At 36.1% G+C, this 27,057-nt stretch overlaps 1 protein-coding gene across 1 annotated transcript in view; it reads left to right on the forward strand.

The window, feature by feature from the left end:
• The window catches only part of THADA (THADA armadillo repeat containing), a 307,357-nt gene that overhangs the window by 40,496 nt on the left and 239,804 nt on the right, over positions 1 to 27,057 (forward strand). Inside the window, exons 23-24 of the mRNA XM_069494327.1 lie at positions 7,036 to 7,145; positions 26,478 to 26,610. Coding sequence (XP_069350428.1) covers positions 7,036 to 7,145; positions 26,478 to 26,610 — 243 coding nt within the window. The remainder of the gene's footprint in view (positions 1 to 7,035; positions 7,146 to 26,477; positions 26,611 to 27,057) is intronic.

Raw genomic sequence — 27,057 nt, forward strand, 5'->3', positions numbered from 1 at the left:
ATATAACATGTACTTTCATTTTTAACCTTCTTCAAATAAAGATAACTTTTTCCCTAGGATGTTACAATATTCAAGAACAAAACAAATATTGTAGTATGCTAATGCTGATGATTTCTGTAATAACCTCATGACTAGTTCCATGGAAATAATGCTAATTTTTTTTCTCACACTCTGTGGCTCATGTGCTTGCATCTGGTTAACAGCTGGGCTTATGATGTTGCAAGGCCCTGAGATGAAGAAAGGCAAAGGCGAACAGTACACTTTAGGCTTCATTATGTTTCTTATTCTCTTCCAAATCAAATAGGCGTTAGTATCCTAGAGTTACTTGCAGTCATTGCTGGTCACTGGCCATAGTGCCAATGCCAACATCTTTGCTGAGGAATCCAGCTATGATTAATGATTACTTCACGGATGTTCACCATCTTGCTAAGAAGTAAACATGTGCTAAAGTCCTTTGACTTCTCAACTTCTCTTTCCAAGGACAAGTTAAAACATTTAGTTTTTTGGGTTTGTTGGATAGTGTTTAAAAAACAAATAAAAGGGAACATATTTTGCTTTTACTGTAACTGAGTAAGACCTAAAAACTTCCTGTAAAAATCATTTTGCCTTGATACCTTTTATACAGCACTTAAATCTTATGAATTTAATTTAATTTATATGGGATAACCATGTTAAAATAGGGAATTAATTTTAGATAAGAGATGTTTATAAAATAAACAAATAACAGTAATAACAAAAAGACAGGCTTTTATAAACCAAAGAATTCCTCCAATGACTATTTCCTTGAATAAAAAATAGAATCCTCTGGACATTTCCCTGGTTAAAAAAGAAAAAGAAAAGAAAGAATTCTGGCCATTTTTTTCTGTGAAACATTAGTTTCCATTCTAATGAGGTCTAGTCATTTTTCCATGTTGCCATTCATGTGGTAACCTCACATGCATAGATGTAAGAAGAAACTAATGACTGAGGGATGAAGAGTATTTGTGATAGCAGTGTTCTAACACTGAAACCTTGGCCTCCGTGGACAACGTTATTCTTGATCTTGCTGATTTTGACTAAAGAAATGTCACAGTTTAGTAATATTTATTCAATGAAAACCCAAAGCCATCAAAAAATTAGTGTTATTTACATTAATAGAGTATTCCTGCTATTAAACATAAAATTTTACTCCATGAAATTCCTTTAAATTAAAAATACTTAAATGTACTTAAGTGTACTTAAAACTTTTTTTTTTTTTTTTTTTTTTTGAGACAGAGTCTCACTCTGTTGCCCAGGCTAGAGTGAGTGCCATGGCGTCAGCCTAGCTCACAGCAACCTCAGGCTCCTGAGCTCAAGCGATCCTCCTGTCTCAGCTTCCCGAGTAGCTGGGACTACAGGCATGCGCCACCATGCCCGGCTAATTTTTTCTATATATATTTTTAGCTGTCCATATAATTTCTTTCTATTTTTAGTAGAGGTGGGGTCTCGCTCTTGCTCAGGCTGGTCTCGAACTCCTGAGCTCAAACGATCCGCCCACCTCAGCCTCCCAGAGTGCTAGGATTACAGGCGTGAGCCACCGCGCCCGGCCCCTTAAAACTTTTAAGAATTAAAAATATAAATGACAGAGAAGAACATCATTTACGCTGGAATGGTTGGGCCATACCTGAGGTGTACCCTTCCTTCCAGGGGCATAGTTGCCCTGGCAAAGCTCAGTCTGCTGTGCCTAGTGGCAGAACTACAGTTTTAAGAGTCAACATTTTAGGTGAATGTGACTACCATAGACCTGGAGACACAGAGGCAGTGAAGTGACTTATAGGTAGAATGCTAGCTACCCTAGTGATGGGGAAAATGTGGAACTTGGATTTCTTATTCCCCAAAATAGTACCTGTGATCTATTTTTTTCTCAATGGATGAAGAAAGCGATTTCATGGAGCTTAAAATACTGATATTCAGCCTGATACTTTTTTCCACTCATCCTTCACTCTTGAAAAAGTAATACAATTGTGTTATACCTTGAAATTTGGTAGCTTGAATGTAGAAGACAGGGAATATTTCTTTTGTAGCTGAGTTCCTTGAATACTATCCTGATTTTACAGCCCGTTATTTAAAGGGGTGGCCACTTAAATCACACATATATGAGTATAGTTTATAACAGGTAGTGAGATTACAGTTTGGGGATTTTTCTTGCTATATATGAACTGGTGTTCCTTTGTAATTCTGAGTTTTCAGTGCTGTATTCTCAAGTTATTAGAGCTGGAAGGATCATAGAGATGATATTATCCAACTTCCTTGGACGAGAGGTAGCTGAAGCCCTTGGATGTTACGTGGTTTGTCCAAGATCACAAAGGTGGCTTGTGGCAGCTCTGGGACAGGAACCCAATTCTTCTCCTTCCCAGCCTGTGTTCTGACATGGCACAGTGCTGCCTTTGTTCTGAACTACTCATTTAATTTTTCTATAAATTTAATTTTCCCTATTTCCAGTACTCAGGCAAAGTTTTGCAAGCAACAGGACAGTAAGACGACTTGCTACTGAACTTTTTAGCAAATGATTCATTTCCCTTGATCACTTCTTGTGAAGCACTGTACTCTCCCCAGTTTCTCCAAGAGGAGAATGTGTTCATTCAGAGGCATGTCTGAGTTTGCTCCTGGACTGTAATCACATAATGAAAGGTTCTTTCATAGTGTCCCTGTACAAGAGGCAGAGATAAAACCAGCTTTGAGGGATGTAAGAGGAGACCCTTCAAGAGTGAGCAGTGCACACAACCTTATCTCACAACTTCCTGTCTAGTTGGTGTGTGTTGAAGTTTCAAGGTTGATGTTTTGCTGATGTAGAGCTTTTGCTTGTTACATTTTGTTGGTCCTCTTTCCATGGGATATCTGATACCCAGTGCCTACTCATTTTTTAAAATAACTTCCTCTACCTGGAGTACTGTATCAACTTATGTTTATATATTTTCCCCAACGTTCCTAAAAAGTAACTTCTGGGTAGATTTTTCATACCTGCTTTCCCCCTTCTAGTAATTATTGCCACAGAAATGACTTGGATAAAAATAATTTCCAACTATTAGAAATTTGCTATTTTTTAAAACTCCTACTTTAGATTCTGTTGTAACTTTCATGATGTATAGGACTCACTGTGTTGATACATTCTGTCAGCGTTTTTGTTACTGTTTTAGATTTTCTGTAATGGACTACAAATGGGATGTACATTGTTAACATTCATAAGTCTTAAATTGCCTTTTGTATTTGTTTTTTGCTAATGTTTATTTTTTAGAAATTATGAATAAGCATTGAATTGTGCTGGATGCAAGTTACCATTTTTAAGCTTTGAAATGTAGTTGAGCATGTAACCACATCATTTAGTCACCTATTTATTGACTGCCTTACTACAAGGGTGTTGTGGGAACATAAAGGAGTGTATAACATGTGCTTCTCTGACTTCAAAGGGCTTAGAAATATAATAGGGGATACAGGACAAAAATTCATTTTTAAAAGTCAGACTAAAGGGCAACAGTTAAAATGGCTCATGGTTAAGAATTTGCTAGAAAGCAAAGAATAAGCATTCTGGTAAGATGAGATCTGAATACCAGAAACGTATTGCTTTTGTTGTTGTTGTTGTGTAGGAGAATGATGTTTGTGCTTTGAAGAAATCTCATGTGGGTTAGTAAGAGATCCACTATGGTGGATAGTGTACAGTTTAAAACATTATTTTACTGAAGTGCAAACTTTTGTAAAATATCACATTTAACCAAATTGGAATTGGAAATGACTGTATCTTAGAGTCAAAAGTTAAATTAAAGCTTAGAGATTAAGTCTTACTAGTTTATAGTACAAAATAAAAATAAAAATGGATCTTTACCAATTTCTAGTTTGTGCCAGGTACTCTGCTAAACACCGAAATGTATAATCTCTTCTATTCCTTACAATAATCCTGTGAAATACTTTCTAGCTGTAGCCCCATTTTATAGGTGAAGGAACTATGTTGTTTAATTATCTTACATTAGTAGTATGTTTTAAAAATTTACCTTATGTAGATCAAAGGTAAATTAAAATGTATTTACATCTATCTTTTGTGGGTTTTATGCTCTGGATGAGCATTTAGCTCCCTTAATTAGTTGGTTGATGAATATAGATGCCTGGAGACATGGCATGTAGCTGTCCTCCCCTGTGGAAATTTGTACCTGTAAATCCATAAAACATGTTAATTTCCTTATATAGGTAGATGTTATGAAAAGTTAGAAGCAGGATATATTAGTTTTAAAAAGACAATGACTAGAATTTAATTTTAAGAACAGAAATCAGTGTTTTGTTTTTTTGTTTTTATCTTAATTTTCTTTAAAAATCCTGAGATGTATATTACTTATTAAAAATTATTTTTTTGGAGGCATCAAACTACCAGACTTCAAAATATACTACAGGCTGAAGTAACCAAAACAGCATGGTGCTGGCATAAAAACAGACGCACAGACCAAGGGACCAGAATAGAGAACCCAGAAATTAATCCATGTATCTACAGCCAACTGATTTTTGACAATAGCACCAAGAATGTTTATTGGGGAAAGGACCATCTCGTCAATAAATGGTGCTAGAAAAACCAAGGTATCCATATGCAAAAAAAAACTAGGCCCCCACTTCTCACCCTATACAAAAATCAACTCAAAATGGATTGAAGACCTAAATCTAAGATTTGAAACTATAAAACTACTAGAAGAAAACATTGGGGAAATGCTTCAAGACATTGGTCTGGGAAAAGTTTTTATGAATAAGATCTTAAAAGCACAGGGAACAAAACGAAAAATAAACAGTGGGGTTATATCAAACTAAAAAGCTTTTGCACAGCAAAGAAAGTAATCAACAGAGTGAAACCTACCAAACAGGAGAAAATATCTGACAGGGGATTAATATCCAGAATATACAAGGGACTCAAACATCTCAACAGCGAAAAACCAAATAATTTTACTTAAAAAATGGGTAATGGGTAAATGATCTGAACAGACATTTCTCAAAGGAAATGTCCAACAAATATATGAAAAATGTACATCACTAATCATCAAGGAAATGCAAATCAAAACCAAAATGAGGTATTAATCTCACCCCACTTTGAGTGGCTATTATCAAAAAGAGGAAAAACAACAAATACTGGTGAGGATATGGAGAAGAGGGAACTCTTATACACTGTTGGTGGGAGTGTAAACTAGTACAGCTACTATGGAGAATAGTATGGAAGTTCCTCAGAAAACTACAAATAGGACTACTGTATGATCCAAAAACTTCCTTAACTTCATACATACCTACAAAAACAGAACAAGCAAGCACCATATATAATAGTGAATTGTTTTTTTAAAAATCCACTTAAAATCAGGAGCAAGACAAGGATTCCTGCTATCACAACTTCTATTAAGCTCTATTCTAGAGTCCTTAGCCAGCACAACAAAGTAAGAGGAAATGAGAAGTATAAAGATATGAAAGGAAAAAACAAAACTCTTACTGTTTGCAGGTGATATTACTTTCATAGACTCTATAATCTACAAATTAAAACAATAGAGTTTAGTAAGATGAGTGAATATAAGATAAATATATAAAAAGCAGTTGCATTTTTATGTACTAAAAACAAAAAGTTCAAAAAGGTAATTTTTCAATTTATTAACTCATTTTAATACAACAACCTGTGTGCTAATACTGTTATTATGCCCAGTTTGTAAATGAGAAAATTGAGACACTGGCCCATGGTCACATGTTTACTCTTCCTACAGTTTATCATCTGTAATGTGTGCAGAACACTAATCTAATCCCTATGCTGACGTAGAAGATGTTTCTGGGTAAGCATATTTGGGATATTTTGGGACAGCTTGCCTTTCGCCATACTGTGATCTGCTGGGGAGACCTGGATCAAGAGATAGCCCATTCTAGCTTTGCTCCTGAGTTTTGTAAAAGATCTATATTTTCTGAATCCAGTAACTACCAAATCTAATGGTATAAAAGCCCAATCAGCCTAACGGTTAATTCTATTCAAAATGTTAATGAAAAATGAATTGTCAGTTTTCTTTAAAATAGTCTGGCAGGCTATGATGACACACGCCTGTAGTCCCAGCTTCTCTGAGGCTGAGGCAGGAGGATTGCTTGAGCCCAGGAGTTGGAGACTGTGGTATGCATGATTGCACCTCTGAATAGCCACTGCACCTTAGCCTAGGAAACACAGCAAGACCCCCATCTCTAAAAAATATAAAAATAAAATTAATGGTCATGTTTGTTATTTGTCTAGTCTTGTGTGGAGAAAGACAACATGTAGTAAAGCGATTGGGTGGCATTCTGGCAAATTCCATGGTTCTGACTCAAAGTGAAGCCTGTTAGTTTTTCAAGAGGCCCTGTACACTAAATCTTGCATTATCATTAACATTTATGTGTAGTAGTTACTGTTTAATAGGTATGGAGTTTCTGTTTAGGCAGATGAAAACTTTTGTAAATGCATGACGGTGATGGTTGCTTAAGATTGTGGAATGTCCTTAATGCTACTGAACTGTGCACTTAAAAATGGTTAAAATGGTAAATTTTGTTACATGTGTTTTACCACAATAAAAAAAAATTTAGAAAGAGGGAAAAAATGGTAATTATTTCACCTAGACCTCTGTGTGTAAGTATTGTCACTTTGTGCAGTTTGCTGTTGAGGTTTAATGATTGAGCTAACAAATGACACATTAAGGTTTGTGAAGCTAGCAGAGAGAGGCAGTGCTAATGCAGCGGGTACCAATGGTTGACTCTGGAGCCAGACTGCCTGGGTCATACGGGAGCACACTGCTTTCTGCTTTGTGACCTTGGATAAGTTTCTTAGTCTTTCTGGGCCTCAATTTCCCCATTGTGAAGTAGGGTTAATGATAGGTATTTATTTCATGGAATTATTGTGAGGATTAAATGAGATGTTACAAAAATGCTTAAAACATTACCTGTTACATGGTAAGTGCTAACGGGATGGACCTGGGTTCCAAATGATATTACTGCTATAAATATATCCATAAATGTAAGCATAAATTCAACATTGTTTTTCATTTTTTTTTTAAGGTAAAAGAAATAGGAGATTACTTTAAACAACACCTTTTACAGTCCAGGCACAGAGGAGCATTTGAACTGGCTTATACTGGTTTTGTGAAACTCACTGAAATACTAAACAGGTAAAACAAATATCATTTTGTATACATTTTGAAAAGACTAAATGTACAAACCATGTGCTTGGAGTAGAATTTAGTTGTGTCTGTTGATGTTTAAAAGGATCAGACTTGGTTGACTACAAAAGTCTTGGAAGAAATTGTTTTCTTAGGTTTCATTGTATGATTTACCACAGATGATTGAGTGAAATGTCCAAACTGAGGTGCTCTCTCATTGAAAGGTGATTTGAAGAAAACTCAAAAGATTTTGCTAAAAATAACTTTGAAATTACTATTTCTTTTCATTGGATGAAATGAACATTATGTTTGTTTGAAAATTACTTGGCATTTCGAATAAAATAAGCCCTGCAGTTTTTTGGAGTTGTACGTGTTACACTTCAGGAAGAAACACTTCAGGATTTTCTCTTTTCTTTATAATTTTATCTTATAGAAAAATTTAAAAGAATAATAAGTAGATCAAGAAGTACAAGATTTTTTTCCTCTTACTTGGAAAAAGATACATTTTATATATTTCGCCAAATGTATTTTTTTTGACATTATAGTTACTGATAATTTCATTCATTCATATAATAGATTTCCTCCAAAGAGCTTGTGAGGAAACCTTAAATTACTTAATGACTAAGTGTTCATGTCAAGTGTTCTCTAAATAAAAGGTAGTATTTTCCAGGAAAACATTTCCATTGCCTGGAAACTTTTTGAAATGAAGCAGAGTACTGCCAGCCTTGTAGCCTCAGCAAACATTTTATTTTGGGCTTTCAAGACATCTATTCCTTGAATATTTTTGAAACTTTTTTTTTTCACACTCCTGGTAAAAACACTTATAAAACATTTTGGCAGTTATGGGCTGCACAAAATGTCTTTAAATGATACTTTTAAAAAAATGTCCCTGACATTAAACTGCTGACCTTGAAAATATTTTATCTTTTCAACTCTTTGTTTCTAGTGTAGACATGACTTTTGAATATTTTTTTCTCACAAGATAGCATATACTCCACTCCCTTCAAATCAGTTAACAAATATATATTGAATATTAGATGTGTGCTTAGTACTGTGCATGGTTTGGAAGATACAATACTTTTTTATAAGACAAGGTTCCCGTTATTACAGAGCTTATGGTTTAGTTTGGGAAATAAGCAGAGATGAAATTCATAATATTTAACAAAAGATGTGTAATGAGCACTGACTGGCCAGAACGAACAGACACTGGCTGTAAGCACCCAGCATCACTGTCTGGGTGTGTGTTGACTGAATACCACGCTGGAACGTAAGACCAACATATTGGAACAAGATAAAACTGTCAAATTTTGGGTGAAATTTGTAAATTCTATAGGAACATCAGAGAGTGAAAACAAAAGGAGTAGGCTGGTAGGGCTTCATGGAGCGGGTGGAACTTATGCTAATGCATGACCAAGGTTTAAGTAGGTAGGAGGAGAAAACATAGTGTGTAAGTGTTTAGAGGCTAGAATCAGCATGGCTTATTGTTAGGTGAATAAATAAGCCAGCTTTCCTGTAGCGGTGGTGCTGGTGGTGGGGTTAGTAAGACATACCAGACAAGCGGATAGATTGAGGCCAAATTATGGAGTACCTTGAAGGTAGATTGCTGTATTTAGGATGGAGAGAGACAGCAAACATTTTTGATCAAAATGGATCATAGGAGGCATCACAGAATAGAGGAATAGCAGTGATCTGTGACTCAAGCTCTTAGGTCTGTGTATATCCATTCCATTTATTCACTCTGAGATTATACAAAAGTTAACCGCCTAACCTTTGATATCTTTATTTCTAAAGTGAGGATAAGAATATTTGCTGTATTGGCAGATCTCTTGCTTTTGCTATATGGATCAAATAAAACAGATATTTGTGAAGACCCTTTTGCATGTAGAATTTCCTACAGATGTAAAGCATTATAAGATTGATGTTGGTTGTGAGGTTGGTGGGGGTAAAAGTAGTTTTTCGGTTGGAAGTTTTAGGTTAGATAGATTGTAATGACAGATTATAGTGAGGAGAATCTGGAATCAGTTGTAACAGTCTGGATCTGAGATGATGAGGGCTTCCTCTTTGATGATGGCTCTGGGAATGGAGACAAAGATGTGGTGTTTTAGTTAACATTTGGCGCCATGTATTAATACTAACAGCTGCACACATGATATATTGAATGCCTAGAAGGAAAGCCGTGAGTGCATTTTATTACATTTCATGATTTTGTGTGTTAAGAATTAGGGCAGGGCTCAGCTGGACGATTCTCTTCCGGGTATTTATTGAGTTCAATTGGTGACATTCAGCTGTCAGATGAACTGGTCACAAGGGATCCAAAACAGCTTCACTCACATTTTTGGCACCTTAGTGGGGATAGCTACACAACTGGGCCTAGTTTGGGACTACATGTGGCCTCTCACTTAGCATAACAGTCTTGAGGTAGATGAAATTCTTATATGGCAGCAGGCTTCCCTCAGAGGGAATATTCCAAGAGAACCAAGAAGAAGCTCTATGGTCTTTTCTGACTTAGCCTTCGAAGGTCCATGGCATTGCTTCAGCCATATTCCTTTGGTTATAAGTGAGTCTCTTGACCAGCCCGATTCAATCCACCTTTTGATGGCAAAGTGGCAAGATCATACTGTAATTGTATATGTGGATGGGAGATAATGTGGTGGCCATCTGTGAAAAATGCAATCTGCCACATGAACCAACTGAATGTGGGTAATAGAGGTCATCAGGGAGTTCATAGTTGCTCCTATGGTTTTGAGTCCTGGTCACGAGAAAAATGGGATTGATGTTAACAAAGCCAAGAAAACTGAAAGGGAGAATTGGTTTGATAAAGATGAATAAGTTTGTTTTGTATGTGTGCATGAGATAATGATGGCATATCCTGGTTGGAAATATTTCAGTTAGCTGTTGGAGATTGGGTGATGTAACTGAAACAGAGATGTAGATTTGTGAATTGTTGCCGTAAACATAGTAGGATTGCAGTGTTTAGAGGGGAGAATAAAAGGAGAAAAGAAGAGAGGACTAAGCATTGAGACTTTTGAACAATTGATTGTATGGTACAGTTGAAGGCATTCCAAATAAATGGAATGGGGAGACTAGGGAAGGCCTAGTGCCTGGTATCTCAGCCACTCCTAGTCTACTCTAAAGATTTCCTCATGGCTGTCACTATTGGCTTTTAACCAACCTATTATGAGTTCTCAACTGTTGCTAACAAACCTAGTGGTTCTTGATCCCTATGGAGACATTTCAAATCTGCTGAACAGAATGCTTTGCAGAGAACATCTTTACAGTGTGTGTGGCTTCCTTTTGTTTGGTTTTTATTTTTAAAAGAAAATTTGTTTCTTTTGGACTACTTTTGAAAGCTTTTTATGAGCTCTTAAGTTATAAAAAAGTTGTTTAGGCACACAACATTTAAAAAGTTTGCAAAGAAATCTGGGCGTTCATGAAAATCCACAGAAATGGAGGCCAACTGCTGGCCACCTCTTGAACTACAGCTGTGTTAAGGAAGGAAGCACTTAGAGAGATTAATGGATAAATAACTGAAGAGTTAAACATGAGCCACATTGTTTGAATTGGTTTTTAATAGGATTATTCGAAATGTCTTCAAATATAAACTGACTTCACTATTAAACAATCATCTAAGAATAAATAGGGATGGAAGACACTATTCTTTCTCCTGGGAATCTTTTGAAAGCAACACTTGCAAATATACACATGCACAAACAGTATGTTGAGTTAATTTTCTGTAATCTTTCTGATTTTCTTACATAATGCTTTCTATTTAGAATTTGATGAAATATTCATACTCTTTAAAAAACATAATTACCTGCCTGTTCATAGTTACCTACCTAAGCTTTTGACTGGAGTAGTTAAGTGCATTAAAGTCATAACTCTAAATTCAAGTTTCTGGTGAAATCCATATTTGCTCATTTATTCTCTATGACTTTAGTATTTGAAGTTGTTCTTTCAGTGAAAATTAACAGAATCCTAAACTAAAGTGTTAAGTTGGGGAATCTAACTTTCATTTGTCCAACCATAAAGTATAACTATAAGGGGGGGACAAAATTATTGATTATAATTCTAAATCTAGAAGGGAGATTTATGAGTACTTCATGTTGTCTTTTCATATACTTGAATTGCTCTGCTTATTGAAATATAGCTTAATCTATAAATATTTATTGCAATAATTACAATCATTTTCACATTATTGACCTGAAAAAATGAACTGGTGACATTTAGCAGTTTTTGTCATAAAATACTAGTGCTGACTCATGGATGTCAACAATTATGGTACATATAAGTAATTTAAATATGTATTTAAACTTTCATCAGTTAATTATAGCTACTACAATTCAAATGCAACAGAAAATTTTTTATGAACAATTGAAATGATTCAGTTGTCTCATAAAACAATTTCAATAAATAGTAAAAAAAATAATTTTCTCTACCTTTCTGGAGAATGAAAGACCAGGTCTCTAAAGAATACGTAATTAAGCAAAAATAATTGTAGAATGTAAATATATGAGATTTGGGGAAATGTCATTCAATTCTTAATGAAAGAATATATAATCTTGTCTAAACTTCTATTTACATTTCATTTGGCAAATGTGTCTAAGACACTTCTCACTGAGTGTTCTATGAATTTTATTTGAGGTGTTAATAATTAAATAAAGAATAACTAAGTGAAGAGTTATCCTAGGGAGCCTTATTAATTCTTTATAGACAGAAAAAATCATTTTAATGTCCCATTTCTATAGTGGGTTAAAAGGATGGGGGCAACTAGAATGTCTCTTGATGTTTAAATTCTAAGTCTTTGTGTTTTTGTTTTATTACTTGTTAGTGATCTCTGAGTTTTTATTTTTATTTTTAAGCCTACTCCTATAGGTGAGTCAGATATTACCTTCCTTCTGGAAATTTGAACACTCATTTTTAAAGTCCTTACAATGCTTTGACATTTAGACATGATAGCAGAGGAAACTTGTTCTCAGTAACCTCTACCCCAGGTTTTTTAGTAAAGTTTTAGAGTTTTTTAGTATTAATTTTTTCTCCTTGATCTCAGAGAATGGTTGTATTAAATATTAAGAGAACCAACGGTCTGGTACATCCTTCCAGCCTCTTCTTTTAATCCACCCATCTTGCCCTTCTCCCCATGGCCCTCTGATTGGTAATTCAATTTAGATTTGGTCATTGTTATCATTGCCTGTGTCTGCCCTGAGGCTTCAAAATAGCCCCCTGATGTTTTAGCCTGCAGTAAGCCTCCACGGTATTTGATGGTGGTGAGGGAGGTTAAGATGCCTTCTGTTGATATGTGGCTTTCTCACTGGATCTCATTTGGGCAAATCATTTTTCAGGCTTAAAGTTTCTCCATGCTTCAGGGTTATGTTCCCTTTTTAAAATGTGCACACACAGGCACACAGTCTTCCTGCACACATCTGTTAGTGTTTAGTTTAATTGAAATAATAAACATGAACCTTGAAATAATAAACATAATGCTTGACCAAAGAATGAATGGAGTGGAGAATTTAGCTTATGAAATAATTGGAGATCAGAAAAATCCCTATGTTAGGGAAAATAACCATTTTTAAAGAGTTTGAGGAAATGAAGGTAACATTTTTCAATTAACAATAGTAATATAACTAATCGGAACTCAACAAAAACTAGCTCTGTGTTACTGTACGTGGGTGGATGGATGAAGCCAATTGGAGAGCCACTTTGTAGTCAGAGAAGCTGATTTATTGGTACAAAATAGTCTAATGACCAATTAGTTGGGTATACAGCATAAGTAATTTGATTTTAGTCTGCGGGTTTTATGCTTATCTTAGAATACTTATCTGCTATGAGTGAGATAGCCCTGTGGATAGAAGTTGGACTAATCTGTTTATGGAACAATAATTTGCTTCAGTGATCTGTTCAAGACAACAGAAGGGTCTGAACACCAGCTATGGCCTGGCCTGTTCATTTCTGTTACTTTTAGTAGGGGCTCAGGCCATATAGCATTTAGTATAGGAAAACAACAACAGAACTCCCTAACTCTTTCCTGTCAGCTTTTATTTATTTTTAATTAAAAAATTTTTTTTTTCATTTTTAAAATTTCTACTCATTGTATAATGTAGTGATGTTTTCTAGTTTCTAATTGAGAAAGTCTAGGGATTTCCAGAATGAAAAATTGGGGGAACTTGGATACATTTTTAGTGAGCTTCCTTTAGAACTGATAAACTGACCTTATATGAGTATTTTGTAGATTAATAACATTTAGTGTTAGTGGGTTGTTTATGATGAACTTTGAACCCCTTGTAAGAAATTTGCAATTTTATGATGTACTCAGAGGCTTAGGACACTGTATTTTGTATAAATTTGACATGATACTCAAATAAAAGAAAAGAGCCTTCAGACAAAGAGGGTGTCTTCTCTTTTCGTGGAGAGGCATTCACTAACAGAAGCAGGATGTTGGAGTTTCCCTGTGGCTGTGGTTGGTGACTGCATAGAGTTCGCACAAAGAACCAAGGACTGCTTCACTTAGGAAGCTTTCCCTTTTCCTTGCTGACTCCTGGATTGAGTGATGAGAAACCAAAACAACTAAGATTTGGTGCATTGTTCTTGGGAGCCTTGCATGGTTCCATTTTTACCTCTCAATTTCTTCATTATCATAAACACCTGCTATTGTCATAAACACCAGCTACTCTGAAGTTTTGAAATTGCTTCCTTATAAAGTTCTCTTTCTTTGCTGGGGAGCAGACAGAAGGTTCATTGAATAGTCAGAACTGGAGATTAGGGTATTGTGTTTTTTATAGGCACAGTGACCTCACCATTGGAAAACCTTTCAGTTCCAGCCCTTCTTTTCTACAGCTGGTTTTTCAATTTTGTGCCTACCTGAAAGCACAGCTAATGTCTAGCAGCTAGCACCAACATTAGTTGGTCCTTGTTTAATCATTCAACAGAAGATTCCTTGAACATCTACTGTGTGCCACATGCTGTGTTAGATGAGCTCTCTTTGACCCTTGAGTATGATGTGGTAGGTCAGAGTTATTGTGAACCTGGAGACAATTACTAGCGTCTAAATAAGACATATTTTACTCTGTGGAACTAAGTCAGGCATGTGAAGACCTGAACAAGGGACTAAAGTTTATGTGGGGCCACAATGAGGTGTTTTGGGGACATTCTTATCAGGAGCTTTTGGTACTTATATATTTTAAGGTCATCGCCTTCTCTATTTGTAACAGTAACCCAGGAAATAATGTCTCATTGAATTTTCAAAGCATTTTTTAACAATTTCATTTTCATTCTTAGGCACTGAGAAATCAAGTGATGTGTCCATGGCCACACAACTAGTTGGTGACAGAGCCAGCTCTAGAATCCAGATGTTTTTCTGGGACTTCATGGTGTTTCAGAGATTAGCAGTTCAACAAAAATTTATTAATCACTGTTTTATAATAAGGAAATGTGATAGGCACTATAAAGCATAAAAATACTGGTAAAACACAGCCCTGTTCTTAGAGGAATTTCCAGCCTAGCATTTTAATATTTGGGATTAGATAAGTAAATTAACTGATTTATAAGGCAGAAATTAAAGACCGAGGCAAGGTTCACTTACTGAGCTATCTGTCCTGGGTGAGGGGAAGAATAATGAATGCCAATAACAAAACAAACAAACAAACAAACAAAAAAAACAGGCAAGAAGAAAGGCCTGGTGGCAAGGAGAGTAATGCTTTAGACATGTTGAGTTTGAGGTGGTGATGGGAGGCTACTTAGGTAGCAGAATAGCAGACAGTTGGAAATACAAGTCAGGAGATTGGGAGAGGGTTCAGCGTTGGAGATAGAGTGACCCAGGACTCCTTCAGTTTTTCAGCAGTGGAAGTCCAGCATTCTGGGAAATTCCTCATCCCAAGCAAATAGGGACAGTTGGGTACTGTGACTGGAGGTATATATTTGAAAGTTCGCCAGACAGGAAATAGTTGAAGCCTAACGAGCCTTAAGAGAGAAGGGTAAAGATTATAACTTTGGATTAAATGTATATCTATTGTTAAAACTTACTTAGCTGGATGTGGTGATGAGTGCGCCTATAGTCCCAGCTTCTCGGGAGGCTGAGGCAGGAGGATGACTTGAGTTTGAGGTTACAGTGAGCTATGATTGTGCCACTGACCTCTAGCCTAGGCAGCCATAGCCAATGAACTCTAGCCTAGGCAACAGAGTGAGACCTTGTCTCAAAAAAAAAAAAAAAAGAAGGCAGAGCACAGAGGCTCACACCTGTAATTCTAACACTTTGGGAGGCCAAGGCAGGAGGATTGCTTGAGGTCAGGAATTTGAGACCAGCCTGAGCAACATAATGAGACCCTGTCTCTACAAAAAAAAGCCAAACAAACAAAAAAGTAGCCGGGAGTGGTGGTGAGTGCCTGTAGTTCCAGCTACTCAGGAGGATCTCTTGAAGCCAGGAGTTTGAGGCGACAGCTGTGATGACGCCACTGCACTCTGGGTAGCAGAGTGAGACCCTGTCTCAAAAAACAAACAAAAAAGCCACCCCCCCGCTCCCCAAAACATTGGTCATATAAAACATATTAATAGTTTTATTAATTCTGCCCATGTTCACAAGTATACAAACCTTAGTTAAATAACCCTTTACATAAACCTGAGCTACACTGGGTTTAGAAGCCTATATTTGGTTTTGTTCTTGAATCTTGGGAAAAAATTATCTCTTAGGGAGCATTTAGGTTAATACAGTTAATTTTGATAGGCTACATGGGGATTTCGGTAGAAAATATCTTTGTATGAATGCCATGACCTTGGAGATTCACTGAATCTGTTTATACCTGTTTCAGGAAACCAAGCAGCTGAATGACCTGCTGGTTCTAATGGTGGTACCTCTTGTCACTGGGAAACACTTTTGTTTATACTCTTTTTTCTAGTTACTATACCCCCTTTCTTTGTCAACCTGTTTTATTAGAATGGCACACTCAACGGGGTTGGTAAATTATATGTTATTCATTTATTCAACAAATATTTATTTAGCTCCGTATTAGGTGCCAGGCCCTGTTTTAGGTGCTGGGAATAGAGAAATGGACAGGAAAGTGTATGTCCTGGATACTGAAGATTTTATTTTATTTTATTTTATTTTTATCTTTTTTCTTTTGAGACACTCTGTCACCTAGGCTAGAGTGCAGTGGTGCGATCATAGATCACTGTAACCTCAAACTCCTGGGCTCAAGTGATCCTCCTGCCTCAGTCTCCCAAGTATCTGGGGCTAAAGATGTATACTGCTATGTCTAGGCTAATTTTTTTATTATTATTATTTTTGTAGAGATGGGGTCTTGCTATGTTGGCCAGGCTGGTCTGAAATCCTGGCCTCAAATGATCCTCCCTCATTGGCCTCCCAGAGTTCTGGGATTATAGGCATGAGCCACCACTCCTGGCTGGAGCTTTTATTTTAAAGGAAATATAGAAAATGATAAGAAACTAAAAAGAAAAACAGAGAAAATAATAAGAAATTATCTGATAGCAAAATGTGTTTTGATGGGATGAAATTCAGTGGTAAGGAAAAGTTTCTCTTTCCTCCTTAAGTAATATTTCAGTCAAGGCCTGAATGATAAGAAGCAGCAGCTTTCTGGAGAAGAGCTTTTCAAGCAATGAGAACAGCTAGTGTGGAAGTCCTTGGCGTATTAAAGGACAGAATGATGTAAGGTGAAGTTGATGTAAGATGAGATTGTCCTAATATGTAGGGCTTTGTGAGCCAGGATAAGAAGTTTGGATTTGTGCCTGCTTGAAATCTTTTTGTTTTCTGAGAGTCTCCAACGACATGGATACAAAAATAAAAGATATCTTGGGAATTGTATCACCGTGAACATGTATGGACCCCAGTAAGCAGCTTTAAGGTTATGAACAAATAAAGTACTCGTGTGTATGATGGAGTTGCATGGAAGTGAGAAGGGCATTGGATGAGAAATTGAGAATTTATGTATTCTCATGAATATATAAAATAAATGAAGGTAAAGTTTCTGTTCCCAGAAAGTATACTATTCCTCTCTAAGCTACCTTTATCCTCCTGACATTTTTCCTACCCGTACTTGGAACCTTAGATCAGTTTGTTCAATGTCATCAGTAGATTATTTTACATTAGGTCGTGGAATATTTAAAACATGTAGCTTTTGAAAGCAAATACCCCTTTTTTATGTTGTAGATAAATTTTTGTCTTCTAAATCTAAAGGGTATGCTGCTTCAACCCTCCCCCAGTTCAAAGTCAGTAGACTATATTATTCTTTTTATGTAATAGACAGCTAAAAGCTTTGCTTTGCAAATCTTTGGACTTTGGTGTTTGAGAAAAATGGAATTCCTCATAACAACATTAATATGGTAGAAGTTTAGAGGTCATTCTAATATTATCAGATTATCTTACCATCTACTTTCCTGAAAAGTTTCACTTTTAAAAATATGTAGATAGGTAAATGTTTTTCAGTTTCATCTGTATGGAAGAATACAGCTCTTATGTCTTTGTATTTGTGTTTTAGACCCATACTAATCATCGCCCCCCACTTTGGTTGCCTGTGTATCATTTACTCTGATATGTGTTGTGTAGCGTTTTAGGAATCCAAAAACACATTATTCTGAGTAGACAATCTAAGAGTTTGTTATTGTTGAAATTATTATTTATTATTGTTTTCATTCAGATGATGATGATGATGACTAAAGATCTTGAGTAAACACATATCATTTACTTTGTATCAAGGTTAGGGACAAATTCAGGTTTTGTCCCAAAAAACAAACTCATTTTTTTCTTGGCATTATTTAGAATTATTTAAATGGTTGGCAAATGAAAAATAAGGAAAGGGAACTAAGGAACCATGGTAAGGGAAAAGTTTATTAGCAATTAGCAAATATATAGTTTTGTTTTTATTGATATTTTTCTCAACACAATTACTTTTTGAATGAATTTTCTTTTAGAGTTATTCTTAAACTTAACAAAATGAAAGTCTGTGTTTTGGGGGAGAGAAAAGATTTTCTTCCTTTTTGTACTAAAAGCCCTTAGTGATAACAGCTTGGTAAATAAATTATTATATGGTAAACAAAGATACCGGCAGAGGCTTACACTTACTCAGTTGAGGTTACACATTATTAGTTTCCTGGAAGTTGGGTCTTGGTACTTTTCCGGGAATTTTATTTCATATATTGGCTTTAAATGCACCTCATATTTAAATGTGAGATTAGTTTTGTGTTTGCAGGCGAAATAATTTCTTTAGGATACCATGAATCATTCAGTTAATGTAAGAAAATAGTTTAGCAACAGTAGTAGACTTCCCCAGTCCCCCAGGTAGTGGGAGTACCTCCAAAATGAATGAAACACAGTTCACTTCAAGTCAGGCACAAATGGTTTATCCACTGAGTGGATTTTCTAAAGGATATTTTAATTTTTCAGCTAGCTTTCCATCCATGTTGCTCAATTTGTTTAGAACTACTTTAACCTCCACCTTAATGGTTGCTGTTCAGGGATTAAAATCAATCTGAAAGATAACCTGAATGAAACATGATTAGGAAATTCCAAAGCCACTTGAAAATGCTTTCTGAATTATGTGCCTTTTGGAATTTTTACTTTGCTGCTCTGTTTTTAGGGCATAGCATAATACAAAACAACTAGTAGGTGTTTAATAATCCTCTTTTAAAATAAAAGGATGAAATCCACAGAAGCAAATAATAGAGAGTTGATAGTATCTTTATCATGAACCAGGTCAAGCCAAATGTGTAACTGAACATTTAGGGCAGGCACCTTGAAATAATGCCTTTTGATTAAGCAAGGGTTTTGGTGTCAATCCGCATTTTAATTCTCTCTTTGCCATGTATTTGCTATGTAACCTTGGCCAAATTATTTAACTTTATCTTCCGTAACCCTTTATTTTACCCAGTTTTAAAAAATTAGTGTGAAATATTTGAATGTGCAACAACAGTTGTATAGCTACAATGTAAATACCTGGAGAAGAACATTCAAGGCAGAGAGAATGTCAGGTGCAAAATCCTGAGAGGCATGGATTTAGGATATTTAAAGAACTTTGGGTAAACCATTTATGACTGGAGTCATGTGAGCAAGGGAAAGAGTTGTAGAAGATGAGATCAGAGAGGTAATGGGGACTTGACAGTCTAAGATACTGTGTAAGGACTTTAACTTTTACTCTGAATAATATAGGGAGCCATTGGAGGGTTTGTGAACAGAAGAGTAATACGATCTGGCCTTTTAAAAGGGTTACTCTGCTGTGTTCAAATAGATTATAATAGTGAAAGCAGAAAGACCAGTTAGGAGGTTACAGTATACTTATACTATACTTCAGGAAGGAGATGGTGATGGCTTGGATAGTGGTGGAGAGTGAAAAGTGATCTGAATCTGGATGTAATTTGAAGGTAGAGCAAACAAAATGTGTTGACAGATTAGATTTGGTATTTAACACTAAGAATGACTACATAGTTTTTGGCCTGAGCCTCTGAAGAGATAGATTTGTTACTCATTTATTAGGATGGGGAAGGCTGTGGGTATAGTAGGTTTTTGGAGGAAGATCAGGAGTTTAGTCTGGGTCATGGTTAAGTTTGAGATATCTAGTAGGCACCCCATTGAGACTACTTTGGGTTTACTTAACTGTGCTGAAATACATCGTTTAGAATTTCTTTTAGTGAGAGTCTTTGGGAGGAAGTTTTACTTTTCCTATATTTCAAATTGTCTTCCTTTTACCTCGACTTTTGAATGTAGTTTAACAGGTTATAGGATTCTGGTTGACAGTTATTTTCCTTCAATACTTTTATTATTGCCAGTGAGAAACTTGTGTTTGATATAATTGATGTTCCTTTGTAGATAGCCTATTTTTTGCTTAAATCTCTTGTGGGTTTTTGGGGTTTTTTTTTTTTTGGGGTGACAATTTCACTATGCTATGTCTAGGTATGGATTTTTTTTTACTTGGAATAGGTACTTGGAATGTATGTTGAATCTGAGCCCTTTGATTTTCTTCAATAGTGCAAAATTTATAAATACCATTTCTTTGAGCATTTTTTTCTAATAGTCATTCTATTCCTGTTTTCTGTAACTCCTGTTAGATTTATGTTTGATTCTTTCAAACTATCCCATATATACACACATATACACATGGTATATATTTTATATTTTTGTCATTCTGTATACTATTTTGGGTAAATTTCCCAGAAAACTGTCTTGTAAGTTACTGATTCCCTAGAATTCATTTTATCTGTTGTTTTTTTAAATTTTGAAAGTATATTTTTATTTCCAGCATTTCTGATATTTTTATTAGAGATTGTTCTTACTTTAGTATGGCCTATTTTTTATAATTTCTTGCTTTTCTTAAATAGAAATTATTCCTTCATTTATCTCTTGAGTAGACTAAACATAGTTAGTTTAAGGTCTTTGTCAGACTGCTCCATAAAGTTAGTATCATATGGAGTGAATTTATGTTCTGTTACTGATTTTTTTAGATTGTCTTTCTTAATATAAAATTTATATCTGTATCTTGAATTTCGGGTTGCTGTCTATGATTGGGAGCCTTTTTCTTTTTCCTTTCTTTCTTTCTTTCTTTTTCTCTCTTTCTCTCTTTTCTTTCTTTTCTTTTCCCTCCCTCCTTCCCTCCTTCCCTTCCTTCTTCCTTTCCTTTCCTTTCTTTTCTTTTCTTTTCTTTTCTTTCTTTTCTTTTCTTTTCTTTTCTTTTATCTCTCTCCCTCCCTCTCCCTCTCCCTCTCCCTTTCCCTCTTCTCTCCTTTCTTCTCTTCTTTTCTGATTCATTCCCCTCTATCAGAGGAACTAGATTAGATAGTGGTATTTTGGGTTTGCCACTCCACAGTGATATGGGGATATCACACACAGATGTGGTCACAGAGTTAGCAGTCGGCCTGGTTCAGAGGCTCCCTGTGCCTCTGGCTTTTCCTACTAGTGCAGCTCTTGGCAATAGCCCTTTTTCAGTCTCTTTCCATGAGGGAGGAGGTCAGTGAAATTCCCTGTTTTACCCCATAGGAACAGACTTCTCGGCCACCACTGCTGCTTCTGAATCTGTAACCCAGCGGGTCTCTGGTATCAACACACTCGCTGCTTTGCATTTCTATTCAGTTTTACCCAGATGATTATTTTATTTTTGAACTCAAATGGTTTTGGGGTTTCTATTTGTATTTTTTGGGTATTATGAATATGTGTTATGTGTTGGGTGGATGTCCTGTCAAGATGGAAACCCAGCTGTTTCATCTCTATCAGAAATTCTATTAACTCTTTAAAACTTGCTTTTCTCATAACAATAGATAATTATTATCTATTAATCTATTATTATTAACTATCAAGAACTTATTAAACATCTTACAAGAATTAACTAATCTTCCCCACAACCTTCATTTTATAGTAGAGAAAAGTGGGAAATGGAGTTTAGTAATTTGCCTCGAATCATACAGCTATTAGGTGGCCGAGAAAGGATTCTAAACCAGCTAACTTGACTCCATACTCTGTGTTCCTAACCATTGTTCTATACTCTCTCTTATCTACCAGTTGGGAAAAATAATACCTTCTCACAGTTTGTTGTAAGAATGAAGTAAGATGTGAAAAGCCTGATGCCAAGCCTGATGTCATACCTGACATATAATAGGCATTCAGTAGATACTTGTTTTTCTTTCTTTTGTGGCAGGCAAATATATTTCCAGTATAATGATTTAAATGTGTAAAGGATGAGAGTTCTGTTATTGGACTAAATTCTCTTATATGGCTCTGGGGGCAGGACTGGCCTGGGAGAGGTGCATAGCTAAGAAGCAAGGGAATCAGAGGAATAGGATCCAATGGCAACATCCAAATTGGAAACCGGACAGTTAAAGGATTCTGAAGAAAAGCTGGTTTGATCATGGGGAATTCCAGAGCAGAACAAGAAGGTTTGGACTAAATGGAAGGAGCTGGTGCCTGGAGCATTTCCCAGAGCTCCTAGGGTTCCTGGGTCCTTGGCAATGGGCAGAGAGAGGGCTCTGTTGAGGGCACTTGGCCAGCCTTGACCTTGTAGAACATTCTTCTGGCCTTTGTTTTCAAATTCCCCAAGTTGACAAGGAGCATTTGGTCTTTAGTATGCAATACTCAAGGGAATAAATAGGCCTGGTTAACTGTTTACAGTTATACTAGCCAAGAATCTAAATCAGAGAGTTGCCTCTGGGGCCTTGATTTAGCTCTTTCTCCAGTCTTCTCATCTTCTACTTCCTCAATTCCACATATATTGGCCTTCCACCATTCTGCCTTCAAAGTCCAGCTCAAATTCCACTCCTTCCATGACATAGAATTGATCCCCTATACACCTTATACTAGAAGTTGCTTCAAGTAAATTAGGTTAGAGAAAGGAAAGGTCCTTGTGAGATGCAGTATTTGGAGGGAGTTTCATCAATTTGGATCAATAGGGATATATGTGGAGATTCATGAGCAAATGCTTAGTTGGGAATATGGGGTGTTTGGGGAGGTGTGTTTTTGTTTGTTTGTTTGTTTGTTTGTGTGTGTGTTTTGCATGTTAATATGGGAACCAGCAAAGAGAACAGCCTTATTAGAACCGAAGGTTTGGGTAAGAATTTGGAAAAGTTAAGTTTAGATTTAATTAGGAGGGTAGGGTCCAGGTTATAGGCAACCTTTCAAGCTAGAAGGTTTGATCAAGATAGAAGAGGGGTTAGATAGATGAAGATTTGGTTAATAGTCAAGAGCCATAGGCCGGGCGTGGTGGCTCACGCCTGTAATCCTAGCACTCTGGGAGGCCGAGGTGGGCGGATCGTTTGAGCTCAGGAGTTCGAGACCAGCCTGAGCAAGAGCGAGACCCCATCTCTACCAAAAATAGAAAGAAATTATATGGACAGTTAAAAATATATATAGAAAAATTAGCCGGGCATGGTGGTGCATGCCTGTAGTCCCAGCTACTCGGGAGGCTGAGACAGGAGGATCGCTTGAGCTCAGGAGTTTGAGGTTGCTGTGAGCTAGGCTGACGCCACGGCACTCACTCTAGCCTGGGCAACAGAGAGAGACTCTGTCTCAAAAAAAAAAAAGAGCCATTGTAAGTTCATGTAAGGGAACGGTGATGCATGGTGAGATAGCTTACTCCGATCCCAGATGTCTGACTTCTTGGATTGGTCGGTTTTGCTAGAACCTCTGTGTGCCTGCTCAGGGAGGCCCAGGAGAAAGGCTCACTGACAGTGTTGTGGAGCATTATTGAACTGGTATTTAGTGTCCATGTATTTCAGTGCACTTAATAGGAAATTAAGGAAATAGGAAAGTGCTGTTCATCTCGTGCAATTTCTTTTTCCCCTTAGTTTTTCCTGCATAGTGAATCCTTACAGGAGGCTCGACCCTAGACTATACCATTATCTATAAGCCAGTTCTAAATTACCTGTGGTTCTATGATAGAGAAGAAAATACAAGTATAAATGAAATCCACAGATAATGTTAGATCAAGTAATTTTTACTTTCTTTACCTCTATAATTCCAGCTTTTTCTTGGGTGGTTAGATCACAAAAAAATTACTTTTGCTTTAATTCTTTTTTTTTTCCCTGCTCACCCATTGTACACTAAATTAACCCAAATATACATTTTTTTCTTTGTCAGTGAAGAAGGAACAAAAGAAGGTGGTAATCTGTAACTGTATCATTAACACTTAAGTAATTGCTCTGAGGAATTTGTATTTCAGCTTTTGATTGGGCAAATGTGAGGATTATTCTAAGCTGGCAATGTTAGTAATAAACTAGAGAAATTATTTCATGAAGCACAAAGCATTTATCTTAATTTTAAAAAGATACAAAATCTCTAATGATTGGAAAGTAACTTTAATCCTTAAAAATATAAAAGTATGGGAATTTTTTTATTAAAAATTTTGAACATATAAATGTGTATATGCACATATGTTTTAAAGTAGAGAGACCAGTATATTGAACTGCCTTTAGCCATCATCTAGATTCAATAATGATCAAAGTTTTGCTGCAATTGCTTCATCTACCCCTTTTAGTTTGCTGAAGTATTGTAAAGTACATCCCCGATTTGTGATTTTTTATTCCTCTATACTTCAGTATGCATCTCTAAAATACGGACACTTTCTTCCTTGTCCACAATGCCATGGGCATATCCTATAAATAATTTCTTCTTTTCATCTAATATTTAGTACATGCATAAATTTCTTCTATTATTTGACAATATCATTTTCTTTTGTTTTGTTTTGTTTTTTTTTGAGACAGAGTCTCACTCTGTTGCTCGGGCTAGAGTGCCGTGGCGTCAGCCCAGCTCACAGCAACCTCAAACTCCTGGGCTCAAGTGATCCTACTGCCTCAGCCCCCCGAGTAGCTGGGACTACAGGCATGTGCCACCATGCCCGGCTAATTTTTTCTATATATATATTTTAGTGGGCCAGATAATTTCTTTCTATTTTTTAGTAGAGACGGGGGTCTCGCTCTTGCTCAGGCTGGTCTCGAACTCCTGACCTCGAGCGATCCACCGGCCTCGGCCTCCCAGAGTGCTAGGATTACAGGCGTGAGCCACTGCGCCCGGCCGACAATATCTTTTTTGCATTTGGTTTGTTCAGATTAGGATCTACGTGGGGTTGACACATTGCATTTTGTTGTTAGGTCTTTGAATCTCATTTAATCTAGTGATTGAGATTTTTGATAACTGGTTTTGGTGGCTGAGGACAGGAGAGTAGTAGAAGTAGGGCTGATATGATCGATTTTAAGCCATGTTAAAAGGAAACTTTTAAAGTCATAGAGCCTGCTAGGAGTAAGGAGAAGGGATTGTAGTATTTATGGCTGAAATAATATTTTTTAGGTTCATGTCAAACTTTTAAAAATGCCTACTTTAAAGTAGTATTAATTATATATATATGTGAATCATACAGCTGAATTTGAGTTGCTATTTGGAATGTTTACTTAGAAACTAAAGTTGTCAGTTTTATGCCAAACTAGAATGAAGGAAAAAAAAATCCCAAATGTGTTTCTAAGTGATTTTATTCTCATTACAAATTGAAAATCAGTTATCTTTCTGCAGAATGTCTTCCTCAATTTTAAAAAGCATTTTTCCTTTGGATTTTTATTTTTTATTTTCATATATTAATTTCAGTTAAATCCCGGTACTTTCCTCCTAAGATAATTGTGTCTACCTACCACTGAATTTGCTGTTTCTTGGGATAATGTTATACAATCTAGTAGGGTTTAAAAATTAAAAAAAAAATTAAATGTTCTTAAGCACTCTAGGGTAATATATAATGTAATAGAGCAGAAGTTCACTGATGGAATGTTCAAATAACCTCAAAATATTTAGGCTTCTTCCCAGATAACTTGCTTTCTTAATTCTCCACAGGATCTGGTTGAAAGTTTTATTTGTAGTAGACCACATTTTGAGACTGACAAAAATTATTTCTAAAATATGGTTTAAAATGTATACTCTTTGAATATGTATGATCCCTAGAAATATAGAACATAAATTATAGTAAACTACAAAGTTATATTCTCTTTGTTAGAAATCTTGAGTCTTACAGTTTATTCTGTGAGAGCTTGGAGGCAAAAAAAAAAGCAAAGCTTGGATCATCTTTCTTCAGAACTTTTTTTTTTTGAGACAAGGCTTTGCTTTATTGCCTGAGGTAGAGTGCAGTGATGTCATCATAGCTCACTGCAGCCTCAAACTCCTGGGCTCAAGTGATCCTCCTGCCTCAATAGGCACATGCCACCATGCTTGGCTAATTTTTCTGTTTTTTGGAGAGACGGGGGGGGGGGGGGGGGGGGGAGGAGGGTCTTTCTATGTTGCTCGAGCTGGTCTCGAACTCCTGGCCTCAAGGGATTCTCACCTTGGCCTCCCAAAGTACTAGGATTACAAGCATGAGCCACAATGCTCAGCCCTTCAGAACATTTTGAGTGTGGTTGCAAGCTTGCATATTAAAACATATTAATATTTTGCAGATAAGACACATGCTTTACACAAAGAAATGGAATCTGTTGTAAGAAATGGAATCTTTAATAGCTTCAGATCCTAAGACCCGTAATAAAGAGGAAAGTAGGTGAAACGTATAAATAAAACATTTTCTAGTTCCACCCCTAGAATAAATGTAATTATATTTATTATTTTCCAACAGTGTTAATGCACATCAATAGTTTATACTTTTACCTTTTTAAAAATTTTATTTTATATGTATGTATATTTTTATTTCAAAATATTAAGGGGGTAAAAATGTTTTTGTTACATGGATACCTTGTGTAATGCTTAAGTCATGGCTTGTAGTGTGCCCATCACCAGAATAGTGTTCATTGTACCTAATAAATAAGTTTTTACCCCTCACCTTCTCCCACCTGTACTTTTACCTTTTGATACCTGATAATTCCAAATGTTTGCTTATATATGCCTTTTAGGTGCCCCAGTGTGAGTCTGCAAAAACTACCAGAACAGTGGTTATGGAATGTTTTAGAGGAAATTAAATGCAGTGATCCTTCATCTAAACTCTGTGCTACAAGGCGCAGTGCTGGAATTCCTTTCTACATACAGGTACTTACCTATAGGACTATAGTTGTTTATTTGTCTTTTGATAATAGTGTATTCTAACCCTTGTGACATGGGAGTGAGCATGTAGCATAAGAGACATGTCTGTATTTTCAGTAACATAGCATTTGTGGCTTTGTTTTGATGTGGGGACAGTGTGTTCTTGTGACAGATTTGTTCTTGGAACAAACCCACTAAGAAGCCAATCTTGTAATATAAACAGAGGTTGGTATAATTTCCGCTTGTGTATTAACTAGGCAGGCATCACTTTGGCACATTCATTGCTCACTTCCAGAAAGTGCATATGTTGCTCCCTTTTTTTTTTTTTAATTACAAAAAAATAGTCTTCCTTTCATTTCAAGACTCCAAATACTCTCTGTAGGCAACCAGTGTTAACAGTTTCTTTTAAATCTTTCATAAAATAATCATAATTATAATAGCTAACATTTATTA

The sequence above is a fragment of the Eulemur rufifrons genome, chromosome 19 (assembly GCF_041146395.1).
Source record: "Eulemur rufifrons isolate Redbay chromosome 19, OSU_ERuf_1, whole genome shotgun sequence".
NCBI lineage: Eukaryota > Metazoa > Chordata > Mammalia > Primates > Lemuridae > Eulemur > Eulemur rufifrons.